This window comes from Paramisgurnus dabryanus, chromosome 20 (genome assembly GCF_030506205.2).
Source record: "Paramisgurnus dabryanus chromosome 20, PD_genome_1.1, whole genome shotgun sequence".
Lineage (NCBI taxonomy): Eukaryota > Metazoa > Chordata > Actinopteri > Cypriniformes > Cobitidae > Paramisgurnus > Paramisgurnus dabryanus.
In genome coordinates, this window is record NC_133356.1 from 11,462,586 (window position 1) to 11,486,854 (window position 24,269).

The following is a 24,269-nucleotide window of genomic DNA, read 5'->3' on the forward strand; positions in this document are numbered from 1 at the left end:
TGACGCATACACGCACAAATCCATGTCCAAGCGCGTCTTTGCGTTCATCCGCGCACAGTTGCATACAAGGTCCAGGTGGCGCCACGCGATTGAGTTAGCTTAAAAAAACATGATCTTATTTTGACTTAGTCACTATTGGCTCCTGTAGATGGACATGAATGTTTTGTGCAAAGCAGGGAAAGGGAAGCAGAAAGGAGAGATGTTAGGGAGGTAAGACAAATTACATCCTCACCCAGTCAGTTCTCAAACATTAGAGGAAAAATCTCAGGAAAACCTCTGTCAAGTTTATTAAATTGCATTGTTGCTGAGAAAATCAACACATGTAGCCTATGTGTTACTGTTCTGTATTTTCAGATATGAAATTAATATTTAGTTCACTAGGACACTACATAAATAAACAGTTAGCAGTACTATGACTGAGATGATAAAAAATTACTTGCTTCTTGAAATAGTGTTATTGTAAAAATGTTTTGTAAAAAGTAATTAATCATTGTTATCATTGTATAATGTAAAATGCAAATTTGAAGAGAAAATATTTTCTCTGCTGCCATTATTTCCAAACATTTTATGACACCAAACATGTAATGTTAAGTATAAGAAGATGATATTTAAATATTTTTAAATACATGTTTATCTTTCCCAGTACTTTTTGCAGTTTATGAATAGTGGGTTAAGCAAAGAAAATTGTATATAAGTGCTGCAAACAGCAGGCTTTAAAAAAAAATCAGAAAAAAAATGGGGGGGCCTGTGCCCCAGTAGAGCTTTATGTCTAGCAACGCCCCTGGATTAAACATAGCGCCAGCGCAACTGGCTTTTAAAGGGGATGAGAGCTGAGACTCTCATTGGTTTATTGCACGTTACGCCCAAAATACTCCCATTACTCATTAAAAAAAGGACCAACCCTTTTCGACCATGCGCTCCGCGCTCGAACCATTTTTCCCGTCGTTAAATTAGCCAAAGTGGATTCGGACACGCCCATTTAGACGTTGCGCTGTGCGCTTTAGACAATGCGCTTAGATCGTTAAAATAGGGCCCTAGGACTTTTTGAGAAGAGAGAGAAAGCAGGGATTAAAAATGTTTTGAAATGAAAGGTTGATGTCCACGAATATTCTTATTTTTATATAAACTACGAACTTGGCTGTTGTGTTATGTTATTTCAAATGTCTGAATTATATAATCATCATAACATTTTAAATAAAGAGTTTAAGAACATCTCAAGCCAGCAGGTGTCTGTAAGGGAACAATGGAAACGTAAAGATGAAAATTCTTAATATCTAACTTAATTCTTAAACCCCTCAGCCCGTTGCAGCATTCGCCTTTAAAGCCAATTGTGAACAGCAGCCAGTTTAGGAGAGAGGGAAAGAGAGAGGGAGAGAGAGAGGGTGTTAAGAAATGCCTTAAACACAGAAAGTCTGCCAGCTGCTCAACCCCAAAAAACCATAAAGTCTTAAGAAAATAGCTGTGTTGTTTCTGTAAACACAAACGTAGGTCTCGTAAAATATCAGGTAACTACAACAAAACCTTGTGCAGGTTTGTTGCCATGACATTAAGATGCTAATTTCTTTTCTTTTTGTTTGCATCAAACAAAAGAGCGAACAAACAACTGGCTCCACTGTTGGCTTGCCATTTTCAGGTTACCGTAAACCCTACCGTTCTCCTGAGAGAAATGGTAATGGACATTACTAGTTAACAGCTCATTTAACAAGCAAACAAGTGCCATCACAGTGCAAGGGAAAAGTAAATAAAACATAACAGAAACGGCATTAAAAGGCCACGAAAGGAAACAACACCGGCTAGCCATTCGGCCTTTAGCAAAACCGCAGCAAACGGCAACATGGTTGACCTGGGCACCGGCGCGCACAAGCGGAGGGAGAACGCGGGTTCTGCATGTCAGTATGAAGCCAGAATGATTGTTTTTCTCTCTCTTTTGATAGGAACGCCTTTTAAGTTGGGAAATGAAAAGCAGGTGCACCACTGGAGCGCACATTCGAACGGGCCGTCCTCACAGTCATGCGCTTTCAATTTTGAGTAAGATGAAAGAGAAACACATGCTGAAATGGCCATGGGGGGAGAAGGTGATAAAATGTGTGATTCTGCTTTTGTTTTTGAAATGGCGGACGATCAAAAACAAAGCAGCACACAACACGACGCGAGTTTCGTGCCTGTTGCATATGAGTTGTGTGATTATAAAGTAAAATGTCAACAGGGAGCACACATGTAAAACATCGCTCGTAATATTTCAGAGCTGTTGCACCGATCAATGGAGTGAATCTCACGAAACCTGTCAAAAGTGTCTAGGTCCCTACGATCAAAAGCCAAAAATGAAAAAGGATGTTTTGCAAGGAAATGACAGCCAATTTGTGTGAATATTATTATTTTTACTTCTCACATGATGTTATATAACGATAAAAATAAATTAATAGTAGGCTAAATTATATACAGATTTACAAAATGTGATTTTTTTTTTAAATGCAATGTGGTAAAAACAAAGCAAGAATTTCTCTCAAAAAGCAAGTGTGGTCAACAACAAAAGCAACTTTCGTATGATTTTGTTTTACTAGAGGAAGTCATACATGCGGCACCCCTGTGCAACATGCCAAGTGTGAATGAACCACAGTCTCCCTCCGACAGGCCAGGTGTGCGTTCACTTCAAGGATCGGGCCGGGCCAAAGGTGCTTTCACACTAGTGTGCCGCAGGGCCACTGAGGCCATGTGCATGTATGTGACACAAAGGTTGAAGAGGAAAAAAATGTGGCCTTCATCTTAGTAGAACTTTCTCTGGAAGTTGTGTAAGTGATTACGGCACGAGGAAACAAAGTAACAGAGGCTACAGTTCGACCAATCAAAGCCAAGCAGAGCTTTTTTTACAAGGTGTCTGGTAGTTAAAGCAACGTCGCTGCCTTGTGAAATATTATTATAAAGTTACAGGTGCAGTTGCCTGAAAAGTGCTTCACACCATGTCGTGGTTATGAGCAAGTGCACATTTATGACCCCAGACATCATTTGCTCTAGCTGTTAGAAAATAAATTAATGAAAGAAAGAGAATCCTATTTGTCTGAATCTAGCCATCCGCTCAAAAGGGCCACATTCCCCCAGACTATTTATTTTCTTTAACATTGACTTATAGAGAATAGCTTATACACCATTAAATTCACGCCCAATTGTCATCCTCTTCTTTGTCTAACTGTCTTTTATCATTACTATTTCCAGACATCCTCTTTGCACACAAAAGACAAGTGACAGTGAATTATGTCTGAGATTTATTGACCTACATAAGTCACAATATTAAAAAAGAAAAGCTTTTTATTTATGTGACGGAATGAAATGGGAAGGCAATGTCAGGCAAAATAAAAAATTTTATTTTGCTCTTGATATCTGGTAAAATGACATTAAGATGTTGTAGTCAAATATAATGATGCTTCACTGGTTATTGGTCTACAACTAGGATCAAACAATTAACATTCAGCAAACAATGCAAGAATTTTTTTTTTACTTTGTGAGTAAACGCATTAAAGGGATAGTTCACTTAAAAATGTAAATACTGTGATCATTTACTCGCTCTCATGTTGTTACAACCCTGTATACATTTCTTTGTTCTGATGAACACAAACCAAACCGATCATGAGCCCTATTCACTTCCATAGTATTCTTTTATACTACTATGGAAGTTAATGGGGCTCATGATCGGTCATCAGCAGGGTTCTAAATTAACTTTTTTGACCACCAGCCAAAGTGGCTGGTAACTTTCTAAAGTTACCAGCCAATCAGCATTTCCACTAGCCAAATTTTTTCCGGTGAAAATAAGAGAAATTATGAGTGCCACTGAATGCAACAATGATTCGTTTTTTATTTTGCGTGCATGCGACAATCCTGACAAAACATGACAACATTTCTGTATACATATATAACATATATAACAGTATATATAACATAATTTCTCTATCGATAGACATAAAGCTTTACTGGGGCACAGGCCCCCCATTTTTTGCTGACTTTTTTTGAAAGCCTGCTGTGTGCAAAAAGTGTGTAACACTTCTATACAATGTCCTTTGCTTAACCCACTATTCTACAGTGCAACAGGTACTGCGAAAGATAAATATGTATTTAAAAATATTTAAGTATAATCTTCATCATACCTAACATTATTAACATGTTTGGAGGCATACATGGCAGAAAATGTTTGGTAATAATGACAGCAGAGAAATATTTTCTACATTAAACAATGATAGCAATGATTAATAACTTATTTTTACAATAATATTTTAAGAAACCAGTCATTTTATGACTGCTATACTAAATAATCTCAGTCACAGTTACTGCTAACTGTTTATGTAGTGTCCTAGAGTTAAATATTAGTAAACTAAATATTAATTTCATATCTCAAAATACAGAACAGTATACACATACATTTGTTGATTTTCTCAGCAACAATGCAATCCTATAGACTTGACAGAGGTTTTCCTGAGATTTTTCCTCTAATGTTTGAGACCTGAGAGAGTGAGGATGTAGTTTGTCTTACCTCCCTTAAACTCATCATCTCTCATTTTTGCTCTCCTTTCCCTGCTTTGCACAAAACATTTCTGATGTCCATCTGAAGCCAATAATGATCGAGTCAAAATAATATTAGCATTATTATTTAGAAACTTACTGCTCGTCATGTTTTCATCATTACTCATTCGCGTGGCGTCCCCTTTTGGATGCAGTTGCGCGCGCGGAGGAACGCAAAGAGGCGCGTGGACATGGATACATGCGTGCACTCGTCAGTGCGACTGCTTAGTCGCTTTACAAGCGTAAATTGGGTAACTACATTGCATATAGATCTGTTTTGGCCGCTATTATCTTTGTTAAGGAATACACTAGTTAATTGCTAAAATTTTAACTTGAGATTTACACCTGGGCACAAAAGATTTACATTGTAAAGGGGTGTGGCGACACCGCTGTCTTTTAGTCTATCCTCCCTGCTCTGCCCGTTCGTTCTCCTTCCTTTAGTTTTCTGGTGGACGCGCTCAGTTCATTTCCATGGTTTTTCGCGCTGGTTTCGCTGCAAACTGCGCGCAGCCAATTGGCGTATAAACATCATCACGTAGCATTACGGCACAGTGTTCATGGGAAATGTAGGAAGTAATGCCTGCCAGAGGGATAAATGACCGAGAACGAAGCTTTATGTATCTTGCATGCAAAGCCTTATGCATCACCGGCCAAACTGGCTAGTAAGTTCTTATTAACACCCGCCAAAATTTATTTTAACCCGCATTTGGCGGGTTGGCGGGTGTTAATTTAGAACCCTGGTCATCAGAACAAAGAAATGTATACAGGTTTGTACAGTTATGAAAGTGAGTAAATTATGACAGAATTTTTTTTTTTTGGTGAACTAACCCTTTAAGCTGATATCTTTATAAGGAACTGATCTTTGTAGTATAATCTGATTCTTAACACTATTGTCATAATTTCTGTCTGACAAATTTACCCTTTAAATGTTGTATTGATACACACAGCAATATCTAATATGACTCGTGTTTTTAATACCTGAGGTACTCACAGCTGTAGAGTAAAGACTGACATCACGGGCATTTTCAGCCCAGCAGCCACACCCATAATGAGCAGCCTGAGACAAAAATAAAATATTTCAGATTTAAAAAAAATATTTACTACTGCATGAATTTCTGAATAAAAATTTTGTTCAGATTTATAATTAACTTTGGATATTTGGTAACACTTTACTTGAAGGACTGTTCATAAGACTGACATGACACCTTCATAATCATGACATGACACATGAAGGAGATTTCATGCACGTTTATGACAACTGCCATTAACTGTCATTCGTTCAATTATGTCTTTTTAATGCAAGGATGATATTGTCTTTGTTATGACAACTTGATAATAACCAATACATCATGACTTGTCATGACAACTTGACATTACCAAGACAACATAACTGACCACTTTTTTACCAGTGATACAAATTGAATTTGTCATTAAAATGTCATTAAGTGTTAATACTCTGTAATATCGTTTTATAACAGCATCATGAATATTCTTCAGTTTATAATGTTATTTTTTAAGGTTCCACCAGGTGTAAAATCAATCATCCAATAATAATAATAATTATTATTATAATAATAATTATAATTGATAAAATTATATTTAATTGCATTTGGAGACTGATTCACCTAAAATTAAATGAAGACAGTACAATAATGGTTTAGGCCATGCATCTTATCACTGGAAAACAGTTAATTAGAGTAAATTACTTATTTAAATTAATTATTAATTAAATTGTTTTGTTATTACAGAAACCCCTCTGTGTGTATTGTGCACATACATAAAGTTAAGGTATTTAAAATTATTTGTCATAGTATTAACACTTATTGACATTTTATTGACAAGTTCAATTTGTACCACTGTAAAAAAACAAAAACATGATGCTGTTATTAAACAATTGGACATAGTATTAACACTTAATGATATTTAAATGACAATTGTAATGTTTACCCATAAAGTTAGGTAGTTTCTTAAGTTTGATAATTATTCTGCGATGTCATGTCTATGACAGATTTATTACAAGTCAAAAATTTTTGGTTTATGTAAAGTTGTCATAACAAAGACATCTCAAACAATGTCATTTTTGGATTAAAATGACATAATTGAACGAATGACACTTCATGACAGCTGTCATAAACGTGCATAAAATCTTCTACATGTTAATGGCATGTGTCATGTCATGATTATGAAGGTGTCATGTCATTCATATGCACACCCCTTCAGGTAAAGTGTTACAGAATATTTTATTACAAACAGTAGCAAAATATTCAAAGTAAATCATAAATCTGAACTAAAATTTAATTAATTTGAAATAATGTTGCTTTATGCCCGATACAGTAATTTATGTCCGATACAAATTTCTATTCAAAGCAAAAGTTTCACAAGAAACAAATCACAGTTTGTTTGTTTATTTCTTAATGCCATTCCAACATCTACTGCATGGCCATATCCATTGCGAGAAAGTTGGGGAAGACAATTCACCTGGAGTACCTGGAGTAAACCCCAGTGCTATCCATTGATCCACTGTGCCATCTGAACCAAATTTTTTTGCACAGAAACCATTCACACAGAGTGCATTGTAAATATGTGTTTAGTCTATGAAGTTTTCATACAGTATGTTATCAAACTCCTGCAATGGGACAATGAAAGTAAATGAGTGTCATCTAATGGTTTCCAAACATTAAGTTTTTTGTGTGGCAAATTTTTTGGTATATAGTTTTGGTTGTGGACTTGGTCGCCACTTGATGTTCAATGGAAAGTATGTGTCTTGCAGCCAAACAAGTTGAGAACATCTCCCACGCTAATTTCTTTAACATACGTGATATTTAACAGCCTGCAGAGATGATCAGACGTTGCCTGTCGAATGTTACCTGTCCGACCCGGCCCGGATGTTTCATGGCCAGGCCTCCGCTTGAAACAGCAGCTGCGACATTTCCTTCCCGATCCACCACCACCGCCCCTACCGTGTCCAAACAAGCTGAATTATTCTCCTCACCTTCCACCATGATCTCTCCTACAGGCTCCAAGCAGCCAAAATCCTTCCCCTGAACACAAAATTGCTGTTCAATTACAATTTCCTATTGCACACAAAGATATTAAACAGCACTTTGGGTTTTCAGTTTAACATCCTGACTTCATTTACGCAGTGGAATCAAAAATAAATGTACTCTTTTAAAGTGTCAATGTATTCTCATGCTTAACAGTGTGCCAAAAATATGAACAAAGAGGTTTTGGCAACTTCAAAAAGGCATGTTTCCAGAACTCATGTGAAACACAGACACTAGGTTTTTTTTTGACCATGCAGTCTGCTTCAAGACCCAGCTGGTTACCACAACTAAACCTGAGAAATGAATTATATTTTGCTATCTTACTTGTGCAAATAAAGCCTAATTGTGGTCCATTATCTATTAGCATCTGATAAATAATCCTTGAGCTCTCATTTATAATGAGTAAAGTGGTCATTTTAAAGGATTGTTTTTATTGGCTGATTACTGTGTACTTTGGAGAGTGCCTGTGAACTGAAAGAAGCACTGAGACACTTGATGGATTCGCCTTTCCTGGGGAATTGTGGTAGGGAATGTGATGATTTTAATTTATAATTCAATCTTCCCATGAACAGAGAGTCATTAAAGGAGCTTGGATCTTCAGACGTCGATTGATTGTTACATAAATTAACTTTGGAAAACATCAGAGAAAAGACCAAAACCGGATGTTATAATAATTGATCAGCTATAAATCTGACAAATCAAGTACAACATCTGCTTGCAAGACCTTTCCAAAAAGGAGCATCAATTTTCCTCTCCTCTATGAGTAGCTGCTTGTATAACCTTTATGTTTAAAAAAAAATACTTTATTTTGGTTTGTGTTGAAAACAGATTGGTGAAAACGTTTAATCAGCTCAGGGAGCGAATATGAAACCTTTTTGTAGTTGGAGACAGAATTTTTTTTTGTGAGCAGTTTTGACCAATGAATTCCCACGACTCAAAGTTTGAACTATATTGTTTTAACCGTAACGCAAAAAAACTCCACCAGACGTTAATTCTGCTCGAGTCTGCCCACATAACAGAGGTTACAGAAAGTTCTGTCAAGCACATTAAATGCGTTTGTATCCAAGGAACATAGGGCCTCCAGGCAAGCAATACAAATGGATTTCATCCCTGGTAAAACAATAAATATGCCACTTATAAAATCAAACAAACCACAGGCCACTTGAGAGGAGACTGGGGGACGTGTTGTTATCTTAATTACTATTTAATGCATAGCTTTGGAGCAAAGGGATCATTGAACCGGACTGCATTTAAGAACAAGGACGCAATACCATGTGGCAGCCTACAGGCAGAGATCATTCATGTAGACAGAACCAATAGCAATCATTTATTTTAAACTGATGCTATCTTTAAAACAAACCATACGAGTTTCAACTCCAAACGTGAATAGCATGTATACCGAACCAAGCCAGATCCTGACGTATTTGTCATTCTTGTCGAAAAACATTTTTCGCCCAAATTTTCCCTGGGATATTCCGACACCAATTTGCAGTTAATTACCCACTTTTCGGGACCACACAAACGTCACAATGAACCGAACCTATTTTTTCTCGACACCTGCATTCCATGTGTACCTTTCAAATAGCTTCCTTCAAAATCTACTAGAAAGTTGAAGAGATTTAACATGTTCAAGCACATTACGAGAAAGAATTTGATGAAATAACTTCAAGATGTGGGTGCGGGAAATCGGGCAGCAGGGTGGTGTTAAAACCCTGCAATCACTTTTAAATCACGGCGTAGCGTCAACAATTGCTTTAAATCTCCTGTAACATTCATGAGGCCTCATATCGTGACCTCACACAAGTCTGTGATTTTTAGTTGCAATGAACTGAGAAATAAATGATCCATAAAATCAATGATGTCACTTAACTAAACCGAATAAACATTTTCTAGTTGGCAAACATATGCCTGCTAACAATTGCTTAACATTACGCCATTAAAGCTCCTGTGTCACCTTAGCCAAGCTGTGCAAAGCTGTGCAATGCCATATAAGCGGAGCATAAGTATATGTGCGTGTTTCTTGTGATCGTGAGTAATTAAGGTCTCCACGTTTCTCCTGAAGGTCGTCATTATGCCACGGGTTTCCTCCTCTGGCTATGTGGTGGTTTTGGATTAGAGGCCTAAACAGATGCAGATCCTGTTATCAGTCCAGTAATAATGTCAGAGTGAATGCCTCTGCCGTGCTGTGTTTAGGTGTAATTAAATGTGTCTAACTCAATTTAAGGGTGGAAACGTATAGATCACGGCGCATTTATAGAAAAAAGTTCAGAAAAAGTTTTAGAGAACGCCCCTGCCAAATATAAAATGTATCCTGTGTGTTATACAGACTCCAAAAATGTGCTTCCACACTGTGTCCTGCTTAAATGGGTTGTGATAAACAAGCAATAAAATATTTTTAGGTAAAAATTTCGTTAAATCACTTTTAGCGCTTTTCCACCTTCGAGGTTAACTGTTCTAATGCTTGCGTACACACCAAACGCGAAGCATCGCCTTCCTCGCTCCAGATAACTTTTAGGATTTAACTTTGTGTCATGTGAATTTTTTGCTTGAGTTTAGTATTTTCAACTTGCGCAAAGATGCGTTTACGGCGAATAGCGCGTTTTCATGGCAATTGCGCCACCCAATTTGCGTGATTCTTTTTGCATGCGCAAGTTTGTGTCTTTTTTCGCATCTTTCATTGATGTTGTATATAATCTACTCACATAACTCGAATGAATTAGCGTTAGGTGTGTACGCCCTTTAAGTACGAGAACGGTTTGGCACGGCAATGGAAAAGCAACTTTATCTGCTTCATTGCTCTGGATAGTCACACCCACCATTAAAGGATTAGTCAATTTTCTTAAAAGAAAATCCAGATAATTTACTCACCCCCTTGTTATCCAAAATGTTGATGTCTGTCTTTGTTCAGTGAAGAAGAAATTATGTTTTTTGAGGAAAACATTCTAGGATTTTTCTCATTTTAATGGACTTTAATGGACCCCAACACTTAACAGTTTTAATGCAGTTTAAAATTGCAGTTTTTAAGGACTCTAAACGATCCCAAATGAGGAAAACGGGTTTTATCTAGCGAAATGATTGTCATTTTTGACAAGAAAAATTAAAATATGCACTTTTAAACCACAACTTCTTCCTCATGTAATTGCGTTATGATGTCACAAGGTCATGTGTACATATATGAAACGCACATTTGCGAACCATTTTAAACAATAAACTGACACAAAGACATTAATTAGTATCATTCCACATACAACAACATCAAAACGGTCCTCTTTCTCCACACTTGTAAACACTGGGGCGTAGTTTCGCATACGTCATCTGTGACCTCATGACGTGATGATGTATTACGTGAGGTCGCGTTGGACCGGAGGAAGACGAGAGGTTGTGGTTTATAAGTGCATATTGTTTAATTTTCTTGCCAAAAATGACAATCGTTTCGCTATATAAGACCCTTATGCCTTGATTGGGATCATTTAGAGTCCTTTGAAACTGCAATTTTAAACTGTTAAGTGTTGGGGTCTATTAAAATGAGACAAATCCTGGAATGTTTTCCTCAAAAAACAATTTCTTCTCGACTGAACAAAGAAAGACATCAACATTTTGGATAACATGGTGATGAGTAAATTATCTGGATTTTTTTTTTTTTTTTAAGAAAATTGACTAATCCTTTAAATCACATTGGACCACAATTATGTTTTATAAATGCATAATAATCGAAAAGGATCTGATTGGTTGTGAAAGTGTTTCATGTCCAGCAGTGTGGACAGAGTAATCCCTAAACGCATCATGTTTGTACACACTGGTAAAAAGACTATATGAAATACTGAAGCAACAAATGAGGGGCCAAATTTTAGACATTCACTTACACGTTCACTTGTTTGTCGTCTCCTCTTGGTCTCAACCTGCTCGGCCAGCTCCATCTTCCTCTTGTTCCTTTTGTAGGCTGACAAACTGAACTCTGAAATAAGTTGAATAACGGCATGACAGTCCATAACGGATAAAAATGAGCATTTGGGTCATGACTCACTAATGCAGATAGACTCTTTGCTTCTTTGGTCTTATTATTGGTCGTATTTTTCATAATTATATAATGCAGCAAGAGAGTTTTTGGCAGGATGAAGCCTTGATTCTCATAATAAATCAGTCTATTGGTGAAAATGTGATGAAAAACTCCACTTTATTTATAAAAAAATAGGACATAGTAAGGTCATGCGTTTGGCAACAGATTATTTCCAATACTGAAAACTCAAACACGGCACAAACACAAACTTCATCTCTAAGACGGTGAGTTAACCTTTATATTAAAAGTACATAAAACCATTATTTACCAAATGCTGGCCTCTAGTCATGTGAAAATCTTTTAAAGGTGGGGTGCATGATTTTTGAAAAACACTTTAGAAAAGGGAGTCGGACTCGGGCCGAGAAGCAAAACACACCTGTAGCCAATCAACAGTAAAGGGCATGTCTACCAGTGATACGTGGGTCAATGTATAAACAAATTGTATAAACAATCGTTGATGCGGTTGCGTATGTGTGGGGCGGGTCTATCAAAAGAAGGTCCAGATTCTATTGGGATAGGGGCGTGTTTGTTTTGGTGATTTCAAATATCAACATTGGCTTTCAGAGATCATACACCCAGCCTTTAATCAAAGTAAATGAATCAATGAAATAGGCACAACTAAATCAATTTAGTTGTGCAAAATTTAATGGAATGTAATTACAGCTGAAAAAATATATAAGTTAATGGCTTAGAAATAGTCTAGCAAATGAAAGCACATGTATTCTTGTCAAACACTAATCGATACTTCCCACATTAAGAAATAGATATCATTTACATTTACGTATTTGGCAGATGGTTTTAACCGAAGAGACTTACAGCGCATTACAAGCTAGACATTTTATCAGGATGAGTATCTATCGGTCTGTCTGTCTGTCTATCTATCTATCATCCATCCATCCATCCATTCATAAGACCAAATCAATCACAATACAATATGCAAATATTACAAAGGCATTTTCACTGTCAGCTACATTTTGAATGCTAAATATTCTATCCAGGTCAAACCCAAGGGTAAAATTAAATACAGAAGATCTGAATAAAGTATGAGGTTTGGGCTGAATTAATTGTAGGAGTTTAATATTTAAGGTAAGGGTTTGAAAAAATAAATATCAAAACAGTGGTAATTTATCTCTATACTGCCAAGTTAACATTTAACTAGGCCTACTTCAGTACAATTGCTGGCTTGAGATTGCAAAATGAAAATATCTTAAATTGATTAAACCTTTGTCATACACCCAAATTGATTTCACATCTGTGTGCCAAAACAAATGGCGATCCAGCGTGCAGCTTATAAAAACCTTATTTACCCATGAGATAATTCACATTATTATGCAAACATTATCCTCTTGCTGTCATTTTGAAGTACTACGCAATACCCATTTAAGATCTGCATTAAAAATAGCAATGACGACTGACCTGCCTCTTCATTTTTCATAGCTACGTGAATTTGGCATGAGAAATACAAGCCACCCACATAAAGAAACTCTACAATATGAAAAAATATACATAACTTTAAATGGTTTAATAAATAAGACATAATTGTTGTTCTTATAAAAATAAGCCCTGACAGTGTAATCAAGTTTTGTATCAGACTGTAAACAACCTGTACATTATCCAGGAATATATTCAGGAATGCATTAGCCTTTTCTCTTAACCATTTCTTGTCTTTATTAAAGGGATAGTTCACCCAAAAATGTAAATTTTGTCATCATTTACTCACTTTCCAGGGTTTCCCGCAGAAAATTTGTTAGTTAAGGTGGTAGGGTTGGGCGAGTGGGTGGGGCCAAGGGCGTGGTAATCAAAGGGGCGGAGCGTATGAGTCATGATGAAAACACTCGAAAAAAACTTAATTTTGAAGAAACTATGACAGAAAATGAACACATACTAGATTATTAATGAATTAAATGTTTTTACCTCTAACGGGAATAGCTGCCTGATGAAGTGAAACTAAAGGGTTAATAAACACAAACTAAGGCAGATGTTTTAAAACGGCAAGTGAACGATGATAGATAGCGCAAAACTTGTAAAAACTGATTATTTTCCACTATTAATTACATGATCTTAAAGGAGTGTAACTACTGTAGCATGTTAATAATGCATATAAATAACGTGAGCAGAGCGCTCAACAATTATATAAAATCAACAGGCACGTGAAACCTAGCTAGCAGGTTACTCAAACAACAAAATTACCAGCTAACTTACTTTAAATTTGCAAGAACTATAGACTAATACAATAACAGGCTTAAATAAACCCAAAACATAAGTCCACTTACAGTTCTCACGGACACTTGTTTTATCAACTGGCTATCCTTCAGACATGATGGAGCACGTCTTTATCTCATTTCGGCCGTGTGGCACACGTGCACGCTCGCAGTGTGAAGCGCGTCCATGCTATTCTCAGTGATGTTTTATCAACTGGCTAGTTATCCTCCAGACAGTGACGGTCCAGACCACGTCTTTCTCAATTCGGCCGTGTTGCGCGCGGCCCCGCTCGCGGTGTGAAGAGCGTACATGCTATTCTCCGACATGCACTTGACGGACTTTTTTTTGGACAACCTAGTTAAGGCGGTAGAGTTTCCAAGCTTAGGCGGGCCGCCCGAACTGAAATGTGCTGCGGGAAACCCTGCTTTCATGTTTTTAAAAAACGTGCATACATTTCTTTGTTGATAAACACAAAAAAATATATGTTTTGAGATATGTTTGTAACCAAACCATTCATGGACCTCATTGACTTCATAGTAGAAAAAAATAATACTATGGAAGTAAATGGGTTCCAGGAATGGTTTTGTTACAAACATTTCTCAAAATATCTTCATTTGTGTTCATCAGAACAAATACATTTATACAGGTTTGTAACAACAAGAGAGTGAGTAAAATGATGACAAAATGTTTATTTTTGGGTGAACTATCCCTTTTACAGATAGAAATCTACCCATGCAGTAACATATACAGCAGTCAGTGTCTGGAAGAGTCTACATGTATGTGGTCTGATACTCACTGGTGGTCATCTTTTCTGTTAGGCATGCTGGGATACCGTGGCTAATTGCCCATTGTTCTGCTCCTCTGCCCACCAAGAAACTGACAAGGAATAGCAGAAGGCCAATTTTACAATTTTCTCACTCTACAAACATGTCCAGATTTCATAAAACATGTTTCAAGGATACATTTACACTGTACAGTAGCACCAGAAAATTGGGCATTTGTGTCATGCTTAAACAATGGCAAGTTATTGTAAGAGATAACCAAACATAAGCAAATAAATAAAGCTAGATTTTTTACAGAATAAATTTCACGTTTCTAAGTATTTTTTGCAACTATTTATATATATACATTTACGCAAATGTTTAAAGTCCCTTAAACTCAACTTTACATGTATTCAAGCAGACCAACGACATTTAAAGTTCACCACATTGACCTGCCAATTCCAAATTACTTCGTGAAAGAGACGTGTTTAAACATGCTCAAGATGTTATATATAGGGATGGTTTCCTGGTCTTGATACAAAACAATGGTACTGATATATGTGAAAATATGTCAGTGAAAGGTGTTTTGAAATTAAAGCAGCTCAAACATTTTAGTCAGGGACTAGGATAAGACCTGTCTGGGGAAACTGCCTGTAAAGTTTATTTTATTGACATTTATAGATTTTTAATGTGGCCGACAGTAAGTGTCCATATATCTGAGCTAATTGTAGGGAGGTGAATAACAGAGAGTGAAGCTTACCATGGAGGGATCCTGCCAGCCGATAGTTTGCCTTTCTGAGCTTCACTCAATAGCCTTCCAGCTACCAGCACCGGGTTTTTGATTCCTGAAAAAAAAACATCACATCACTTTTGCACAAAAATCAGATTTACTAACAGTTTGCACCAGTACAAATCATCTTTAGGCATTAAAAACAGCTTTTCAAAAACAGAGATTTTTACTAAAGACACCCAGTAAAAAAATTTGGACATTTTTGCACATGCACTTGTAAGAGTTTCTCTTTCAGATGCAAAATGTATGGGAGGTGAATACTACTATTAAAATGTACTACTATTTGCATTGATACATTTTCTGGTATTTTCACCAATATCTGACACCCAAAAAAATCATGTCTTTAATGAGATGTTGCGTTCTTTCACATGCTAATCTAGCCTGGCTCCGCCCTCCTACGTGCTTCCGCTTAATTTTCATTTCGCTTCAGCAGTACGTCTGGGATGGCTCAATAGAGTTTCGTTTTCTCCTGCAAAAATCTGCAGGACCAATCAGCGAACAGATGGGGGTGGCTAAGAACGATGACGTTGAGGTCGTGCGTCAGTTTGAGTCGTAGTTCAGTAATGGCAGCGGAGAAAGACGTGAGAAAAGCTATTCGGTCCGTTGTTGCAAATCTGCCGAATATACAGAAGTTAAAGCCGGAGCAAGAACCAGGTTTGCTAAGTTTTGTTTGTCTGATTATTCTGACTTGTTGTTTCCGGACGGTTTCGGTGCATGATATACGTCACGACCACACGTTAGCGATTGGCTTTGGCAGATCTTGAGTGACTCTGGGCAGATCCAATAGTTTTAAACTTCAACAATGGACCCTCCTTAACGGAAGTAACGCTTTGCAATGGAGCGTGGCCAGACTCCAAATGAAATGAATGTACGAGAGTCTGGTTGGACCAGGCTAATGCTAATCTGCCATGCTTAGTAAATCTGGCACAAAATCTACCGTACATTTGGCTTGCTCTTGCTAATGTCAGGATGAAAATGAGAATGAGAATAAAGAGGGCAAACGTCAGTATTTGCCTTTTTTCATATACAGGGTTTCCCGCAGCATATTTCAGTAAAGGCATTCCGCCTAAGCTTGAAAACCCTACCGCCTTAACTAGGTCAAAAAAAAGATTGCTGCACAAAAAGCCATCAAGTGCATCTCGGAGAATAGCGCATACGTGCATCACACATCTGCTTTAGTTTGTGTTTATTAACCCTTCAGTTTCACTTCATCATGCAGCTATTCCCATTAGAGGTAAAAACAATTAATTCATTAATTATCTAGTATGTGTTCATTTTTGTCATAGTTTCTTTAAAATTAAGTTTTATTTGAGTGTTTTAAAAATAAATATTTTATTTATTTATTTTATTAAAATATTTTAATTTTCATCATAACACATACACCACACCCCTTTGATTGCCACATGCTCAGACCCGACCACCCGCCCAACCCTACCACCTTAACTAACAAATTTTCTGCGGGAAACCCTGATATATGTATATGTATTTCACTATATTCAGACATAATACAACATCATGAAAATAACAAAAGACGAAACCAGCCTTCTCAGAAACCCACCGCTCAAAGCTCCAACAGCTCCGTAGTTTAATGACTTCCCATCCATAATGCTGGCATCACACTCAATCTCACCCGAGAGGTTCAGGTTGGAACCGGTACCCGCATTTGTAAATGGAGAGTCCTGTCAATAAACATCAACCATAAAGTTTTCTTGAGCTCATTTTGGAATTAGACCACCATAGAAAATCTAAGAAAATCACATAAGCTTAATTCTGAAACTAAACACTGGGATTGCCTTTCAAATCATCACTGTGTTAAGGGCCCAAGATTATGTCCATTTTTAGAAGATGTAATACAAGTCTCAGGTGTGACTAGAATGTGTCTATGAAGGTTCAGCTCAAAATACCACACAGATCATTTGTCACAGCATTTCCAAAATGCCCCTTTTGCGGCAGGAGCAAAAAAAATGCAGTTTTCATGCATGTACCTTTAACCCATTTACTCCTAAAACGCTTACATCCTATGTTATTTTAGGAAAAACACCCTTATCTCCTGAGGGCAGGGCCGTGCACAGACCTTTTGAGGGGCATGTGCTGAAACTGAAAAAGGGCACCCCCTCCAAATAAATATCACTTAATAATCATCTTAATAGCTTTATATTTATTCACTATTAATGATTGAAAAAAATCACTATTAATGAATGAAAAATGACATTTTATGATAGCTTGGCATTATATAGTGCAAAGGATATCTGCCCTTGTAAGTTGGCTTTAACAATTTACATCCTGGGTGTTTTGTCTGTATTAGGCCTATTTGTAGTCGTGTGTTTTTGAAGTGCTCGCTCTTATTTAATTGTAGAATATATTAATTTAAATTTTTTCCTCTGCTTACATACATAAAGTTACATAAAAATATGTTTGAAGAAAAAAAGGTATTCTGTTTGGTTTTATAAGCTAATTTGTATTATTTGGTTAACATATTTATGTATGTGATTGAGAAGAGGGGGAAATAGGATATTAAAGATCAAAATAGGAGATTATACTATACTATAGCCATACCATAAGCATATTCAACATGTATCTGCCTACCTGGTGCTGAGGACCAGGAACCTTGGTCTTTTGAAGGTGCAAATAACTGCATTACTAAAAAAGTATACTAAATACTAAATAGACTTAACTCTATGCAGTTGATTTCAGAATAAAAAGTTATGAACCAAATAATCATACAACTCCCTTGACAAATTCAAGGCATAAGATACATGCATATACAATAAATTATATCCAGATTGCATACTGTAATGAGTGACAGGGCAATATAATGTACATACTTGTATCCTTTACACGTTTTTCGTCTCTATACAGTTTTCCCAACTGGGCATCTGATGTCTAAGACCTTTCTAATCTGATATGTTTTTGGTGTTAATGTAGGCTAGACATTTACCCGCGCGGGCGCGTCTTCTCGCGTGAGATATGTTGACTTTAGTTAAACGATTAATACGCGTCATGCAAAAAAAAACGGTAAAAACCCGACCGTGCATTCCGTATTGTTGTCACGGGTGCCCTTCACATGGGTGAACACTTGTTTAAAAACTGCTCGCGCTTTGTCAAAAACTCAATTTGGTCGCATTTTGCTCCAGCCCTTGCTGCAGTTTGGAGCCCTTAGTGCCCCCTGATTGCCCACTCGACCAATCCCGTCTATGGATAATTCGGCTCTGCTCAAATGAATTAAACATGGGCCGTTATATACATACTAGTGTTTCTTTCGTAATGACACAGCATTGTACTCAAACAACAAGATACTTATTTACCGTTGCAAGACGTTCAGCTGCCTCTGACTGCTGTGGAACTTCAGCTCGCTGCACTCAGGGGGCGGAGTTAAGAGGTTTGACAGACAGTTTGAGCGGATCCAAAAATATTTAGTTTTTTAATAAATTTATTTGATAAATATATTTGTAAAACACACAGACAGACGTAAATGTTTAACAATAGCATTAATTTATATATTTAAAAAAATAATAAAACACCTCCAAAAAAGGGCACTTCGGAGTGTAAGGACAAAAAGGGCATGTGTTCTGCACAGGTTGAGCCCTATCTGTGCACGTGCCTGCCTGAGGGTTTTCAGAAAAAATACTAAGAATTGTCAACGTCTACTAAAAACTTAATATCTAAGCCTCTGTAACACTTTAGAAACATGAAATAAAAGTAACGGGCGGTAGATGAAATGTTTCTTCATGCAGCATCAGGCACAAATGGGTTGAATGCAAATGTGCAACAGTTTTCGTTTAAAAATAGATCTGATCTGACTACAGACTGTAAATACAGTCTGGGACAATAGTATTGCATTAGTGCTACAACGTGCTAACAAACACATTTATTAAAGCTTTTGGGTAAAGTTAGTGGCCATACTGTAGGCGGGGCTATGCTATTGTGACATCACATTAACTTGAAAATCTAAACAGCATGTCTAATGAGAAAAAGTAAGAGTGGGTGGATTTTTTTCATTGTAGGTTGTGTTGGCAGTGTGAACACAACCACATTTATGTCCAAACATCTTATAAAATTGAATTTTGCACAATATGGGCACTTTAATTTCTTGCAGAATACTTTGTTACTCAATAAGCATACACAGTGCAGCATTGTGAAGGGTATGAAAGCAGGAAGAGTAATGTGTGAACTTGTATTTCTTTTTTATGTCTTTTCAAAATTAAGAAACCACCAAAGAGGAAATGTTTTGTCGGTTGACACTGTGAAAAACTGCTGCTGTTTGTTTGCACAGTTGGACACAAGAATTCTGGCATTTTGACCAGGACTACTAGGATCTGTCCACACAATGGTATACAGGGTGAAATGCAGTGGTCTCTATTCAGTAAGAATTAACTAAAAAAACAAAAAACAAAGCTGTGATCAGCCATTACCTCAAGCTCTATAAGAGCTGCTGTCACGGCCTCCAGAGCCAATCCTCCAGCTCTGAGCTGGTCCACTGCCTGAAACACATTAAATCACAACTGATGACAGAAACATCACATGTGCCAAAGCTTAAAACCAACTCGGTGTGCAGTGTATGTGAGAATTCTCTGACTTATTACAGGAAGCATTTTAAAGCAAAAAAAGAGCACGTTGAAATAATCTAGACAAACCACAAAAAGTGATAATTCAATGCAAACAGCTAAGAATGAAGCTGATTCATGCTCTCAGCTTGACAAGCTTTATGCAGTGACTGTGGAACGTTATATTAAGCCAGGCAGTCGCTTAGGCTGCTGCCGGTGTCAGGTTATCAACACATAACTCAAATTCCCTGGCACAGGTGTTTCACTGGAGCTTGATCTCTTATTTTCAGCCTTTACACGCACTTCAGACACACAAAGCACTGCACATACACTTGCTCTTCTGTGCAACCCTACTTTCTGGAAAAATCTTCACTTGCTGTGGTTTAGATTTTGTTAAACACACACTGCTTAAGAAGCCCTGCCTATATTTCAATAAATAAAATATTAAAGGAAATCATCACCGTTTTTCAATATATTACTATGTATGTTCTTACCTCAACTTGGATGAAATTAATACATACCTACGTTTTATCAATGCGTGCACTTAATCTTCGTACAGCACGTCGTGAATGTGTTAGCATTTAGCTTAGCCCCATTAGTCATTGTGATCCAAACAGGGTTGAGTTTAGAAGCCACCAAACACTTCCATGTTTTCCCTATTTAACTCTTTCACCGCCAGCGTTTTTTAAAAAAGTTGCCAGCCAGCGCCAACGTTTTTCATGATTTTCACTAAAGTTTAATGCCTTCCAGAAAATGTTCTTCTTTAAATATATAAACATACAATATACCAAATGAAAGAACAGACCCTCTGCTTTCAAACAAAAAAAACGTTTCATCCTACCTTAAGTGGTTCTTTTGCAATCAGCTTTTGAATATGGGTAGGTTTTTGCAAAAACACCATATTTTGAGCAAAAAGCAGAGATAATTCCACTTTTATGACGGACTTTTCATAGAGATCCCATTCAGAGCGATCTTTAAAACAGACACAGACATGCAGCAGCTTGCCATAGGGCAATACTTCCGGTTTTAAAAAGTTGCGGACGGGCGCCACCTGGTGGATAATAGCGGTATTGCGGAAAGACGGAAAATCTCGTCATTGGCGTGGAAGGGTTTTCTCTTAATTGACGAGATATCTCGTCAATGGCGGGGAAAGAGTTAAAGACTTTTACATGAGTAGTTACACAAGAACGTATGGTGGCACAAAATAAAATGTGGCGATTTTTTTTAAGCAGATAAAAAATAAGAATTATATTATATGGCGAAAGATCACTTCGTTTGCAGCACTTCGACCTCAGTGAAGAAGCTCGGCAAAATCGCATACATACATTATAGGAGGAGATTTGTCCACGATTATGAACGGATTTTGCTTAGCTTCTCTGTGAAATACGGCTCTCTGTAGTAACTCCATTTGAAAGCAGGTGATGGCGATTTACTACTAATCGAAAAAACGGCTTTACTGATGAGATATTTATTGCCCAACCCTAGTCAGGAGTGATGATGTTAATGCGGGCCGAGGTCGACGTGCTGCAAACTAAATGCTCTTCTGCCAAACAATATAGTTCTCATTTTTATCCGCTTAAAAAAAATCGCCACGTTTTATTTTGTGGCACCATACTTACTTGTGTAACTACTCATGTAACAGTCTTTAAATTGGGAAAACATGGACATGTTTGGTGGCTTCTAAATTCATCCCTGTTGAATGATTGGTGCTAGGCTAAGTGCTAAAATTCACGACGCACTGTACAACAATTAAGGGAAAGCGTCGTGAAAAGATAGGTATGTATTAATTTTTCTAAGTTGAGGTAAGAACATAGTAAAATATTGAAAAACAGTGATGTTTTCATTAAGCAAGAAGAAGCATTGGAAACAGACATCCTTATGTTCAAAACGATACACAATCCATAGTAGTAGATTGACGTTTTGTCGACATGACCCCAGGCACAGCTAGCCAAAGGTTAAAGGTTGCAGCAGAAATGTAAAAGTACTTTTAAGGTATCAAGTTTTAAATGAAAAATCACATGCAACTCACTCTCTGGCAAGCTCTCTTGCACACATGTTTGTATTCCTTGGCTTTGGATTCAGAATGATAGCCCGCCCCTAAGGAGACCAAAATCACAAAAAATAAGACAAAAGCAGCTCTCCTCAGCAGCATACAATTTCCATCATTTTATCTGCAAAAATTACACCCTTGTGAATCAAGTGAATTTTGATGAAAAAAAAAATATATATGTATTTATGTGTGTGTGTGTGTGTGTGTGTGTGTGTGTGTGTGTGTGTGTGTGTGTGTGTGGTCTTTAAGTTTTATTATTAAAAAAAACCATTAATTGCTTTAAGACATATATTATGCAAATGTAAGCTCATAATATCATCGATTTAGGTTACAAACTCTCAAATGCCTTATGTAAGGAATAATTGAAGACGGGCCATTGACATATAAGAAAATAATGCACACCCAAGGTGCAATGCAGCACAACGAAAAGTGGAGTGTGCATTATTTTCAAATAATTCAAAGGACCGGAGTCAATTATTCCTCTTATACCACAAACATTGCTCTGGTGCCTTTTTTTAAGACATTTGACAAGTTAGGTGTGCGTTTATCAGAAATTAATGCATACCCACAGAACATTTCTCAGCCAATCAGAATACAGCATTCTACAGACCCGTGGTATAAAGTAACATTAAGTAGACAACTTACAAAGGGACACAGATTTACCTGCATGTACCAGCACAAACCCCATGGCTTTCCCATCACAATGGGGCATGGTGCTGTTCATTATAGACCCTGAATTGTTCAGTGGAGACGCAGTCTCCCTGCAATCTGCCGAGTTTTCTAGTTTCTCCATGACCCGTATTCAGTATAGCTTGCATTTTCACCCATCATTCACTTACAACTCAAACATACTTCTCAAAGTCCTGAGAGAGAGAGAGAGAGTTTAAATTTAAAGTTCTTTAAATTGAAATTGAATTGAAAATTGAGAGAGAGAGAGAGAGAGAGAGAGAGAGAGAGAGAGAGAGAGAGAGAGAGAGAGAGAGAGAGAGAGAGAGAGAGAGAGAGAGAGAGAGAGAGAGAGAGAGAGAGAGAGAGAGAGAGAGAGAGAGAGAGAGAGAGAGAGAGAGAGAGACACTCAACTGTGCAAATGTTCAGTCACATATACAGCTATAAATAAAATATTGCAGTATACTTTATTATTCACTACATGACGTGGTAAATTCCTAGATACTGTTTTTAACCCTACCATAGTAAATATTAATGTATACTACTGTATTTACTACAGCTTAGCAATTTACTGTAGTTAGTGTCACATAATATTGTAGTATAATCTAACAAACTGTAGTAATTACTATAATATAGTACGTTGCAATTTACAATGAATGTACTAAATTACTACTATTTACCACAGTGTACTATATTAAATACTAAAGTATACTAGTGTTTTTTAACGTGACAGTATTTGTATTTTACTTCAAGTCTGATCATAAAACACACCAACATCTACACTGTAAAGAAATTATCAGACCAGCCAGCAAAGTTGAAACATAATAAACTAATAAATGTAATAACATCTTACTGCATGCTCTGAAACCATAATTCGTGTAGTAGCAGCATGAGTAGTTTAAATGATTTAAGATTAAGTAAACCCGGAGACGTTTTAGATCTGACTGCTACAAATAAAAACAGAATGAAAGAGTAAAGACTTTAAAACTCACTCGGGTAAAAAGTTTAGATGCATGACGACAAAAGATCGCACATCTCCACGATCATATGCATGGCTTAACATCTCCACTAATAGCACAAACAAACAGATTGCAATGAAATGTGAAGTTAGATGACTATCTATTGCATGATTGTGATGTGATGATGAGCGGCGCATGTGCTCGCGTCACACCAAAACACTTCCTGGTTCAGTGACACACACGTGACTGTGGGACGCAAAACAGCGGCTCCCAGCGGCACACTCGTGCATTGCGTTTACTGTAATGTTTGCAGACACAGACATACAGCAGAAATGTCATCTCACTTGAGCTGAGTACAACTACTGACAGGACACTTAATAGGTCACAGTTGAGTACTGTATAATATAGTATAATAGCATAATACAATATGGTACAGTATAGTCATTTTAACCTTATACAAAAATGTAATCAAAGAACCTGCAGTACAAGAGAACCATGAAAATAACATTGTTCTTCATTTTTATTAATACACACTACACACTAAATAAATACACAAATAAACATAAACATGTCTGAGCACAATTTGTATAAGTTGTTTCCAAGCCGCTATTTATTTCAAGTGTCCTACAATGTCTGCTGTAATACCAC

General features: G+C 37.0%; 1 protein-coding gene across 2 annotated transcripts in view; it reads right to left on the bottom strand.

The window, feature by feature from the left end:
- Positions 1-23,838, bottom strand: part of tasp1 (taspase, threonine aspartase, 1) — a 50,784-nt gene extending 26,946 nt beyond the window's left edge. For both annotated transcript variants that reach the window (XM_065296417.1, XM_065296418.2), the window contains exons 1-10: positions 23,655-23,838; positions 22,660-22,859; positions 21,976-22,043; positions 19,815-19,883; positions 16,961-17,081; positions 15,373-15,457; positions 14,648-14,727; positions 11,456-11,547; positions 7,416-7,589; positions 5,527-5,605 (exon numbers count right to left, since the gene is read on the bottom strand). In XM_065296417.1, coding sequence (XP_065152489.1) covers positions 5,527-5,605; positions 7,416-7,589; positions 11,456-11,547; positions 14,648-14,727; positions 15,373-15,457; positions 16,961-17,081; positions 19,815-19,883; positions 21,976-22,043; positions 22,660-22,789 — 898 coding nt within the window. In that variant the 5' untranslated portion in view covers positions 22,790-22,859; positions 23,655-23,838. The remainder of the gene's footprint in view (positions 1-5,526; positions 5,606-7,415; positions 7,590-11,455; positions 11,548-14,647; positions 14,728-15,372; positions 15,458-16,960; positions 17,082-19,814; positions 19,884-21,975; positions 22,044-22,659; positions 22,860-23,654) is intronic.
- Positions 23,839-24,269: the final 431 nt, after the last annotated feature.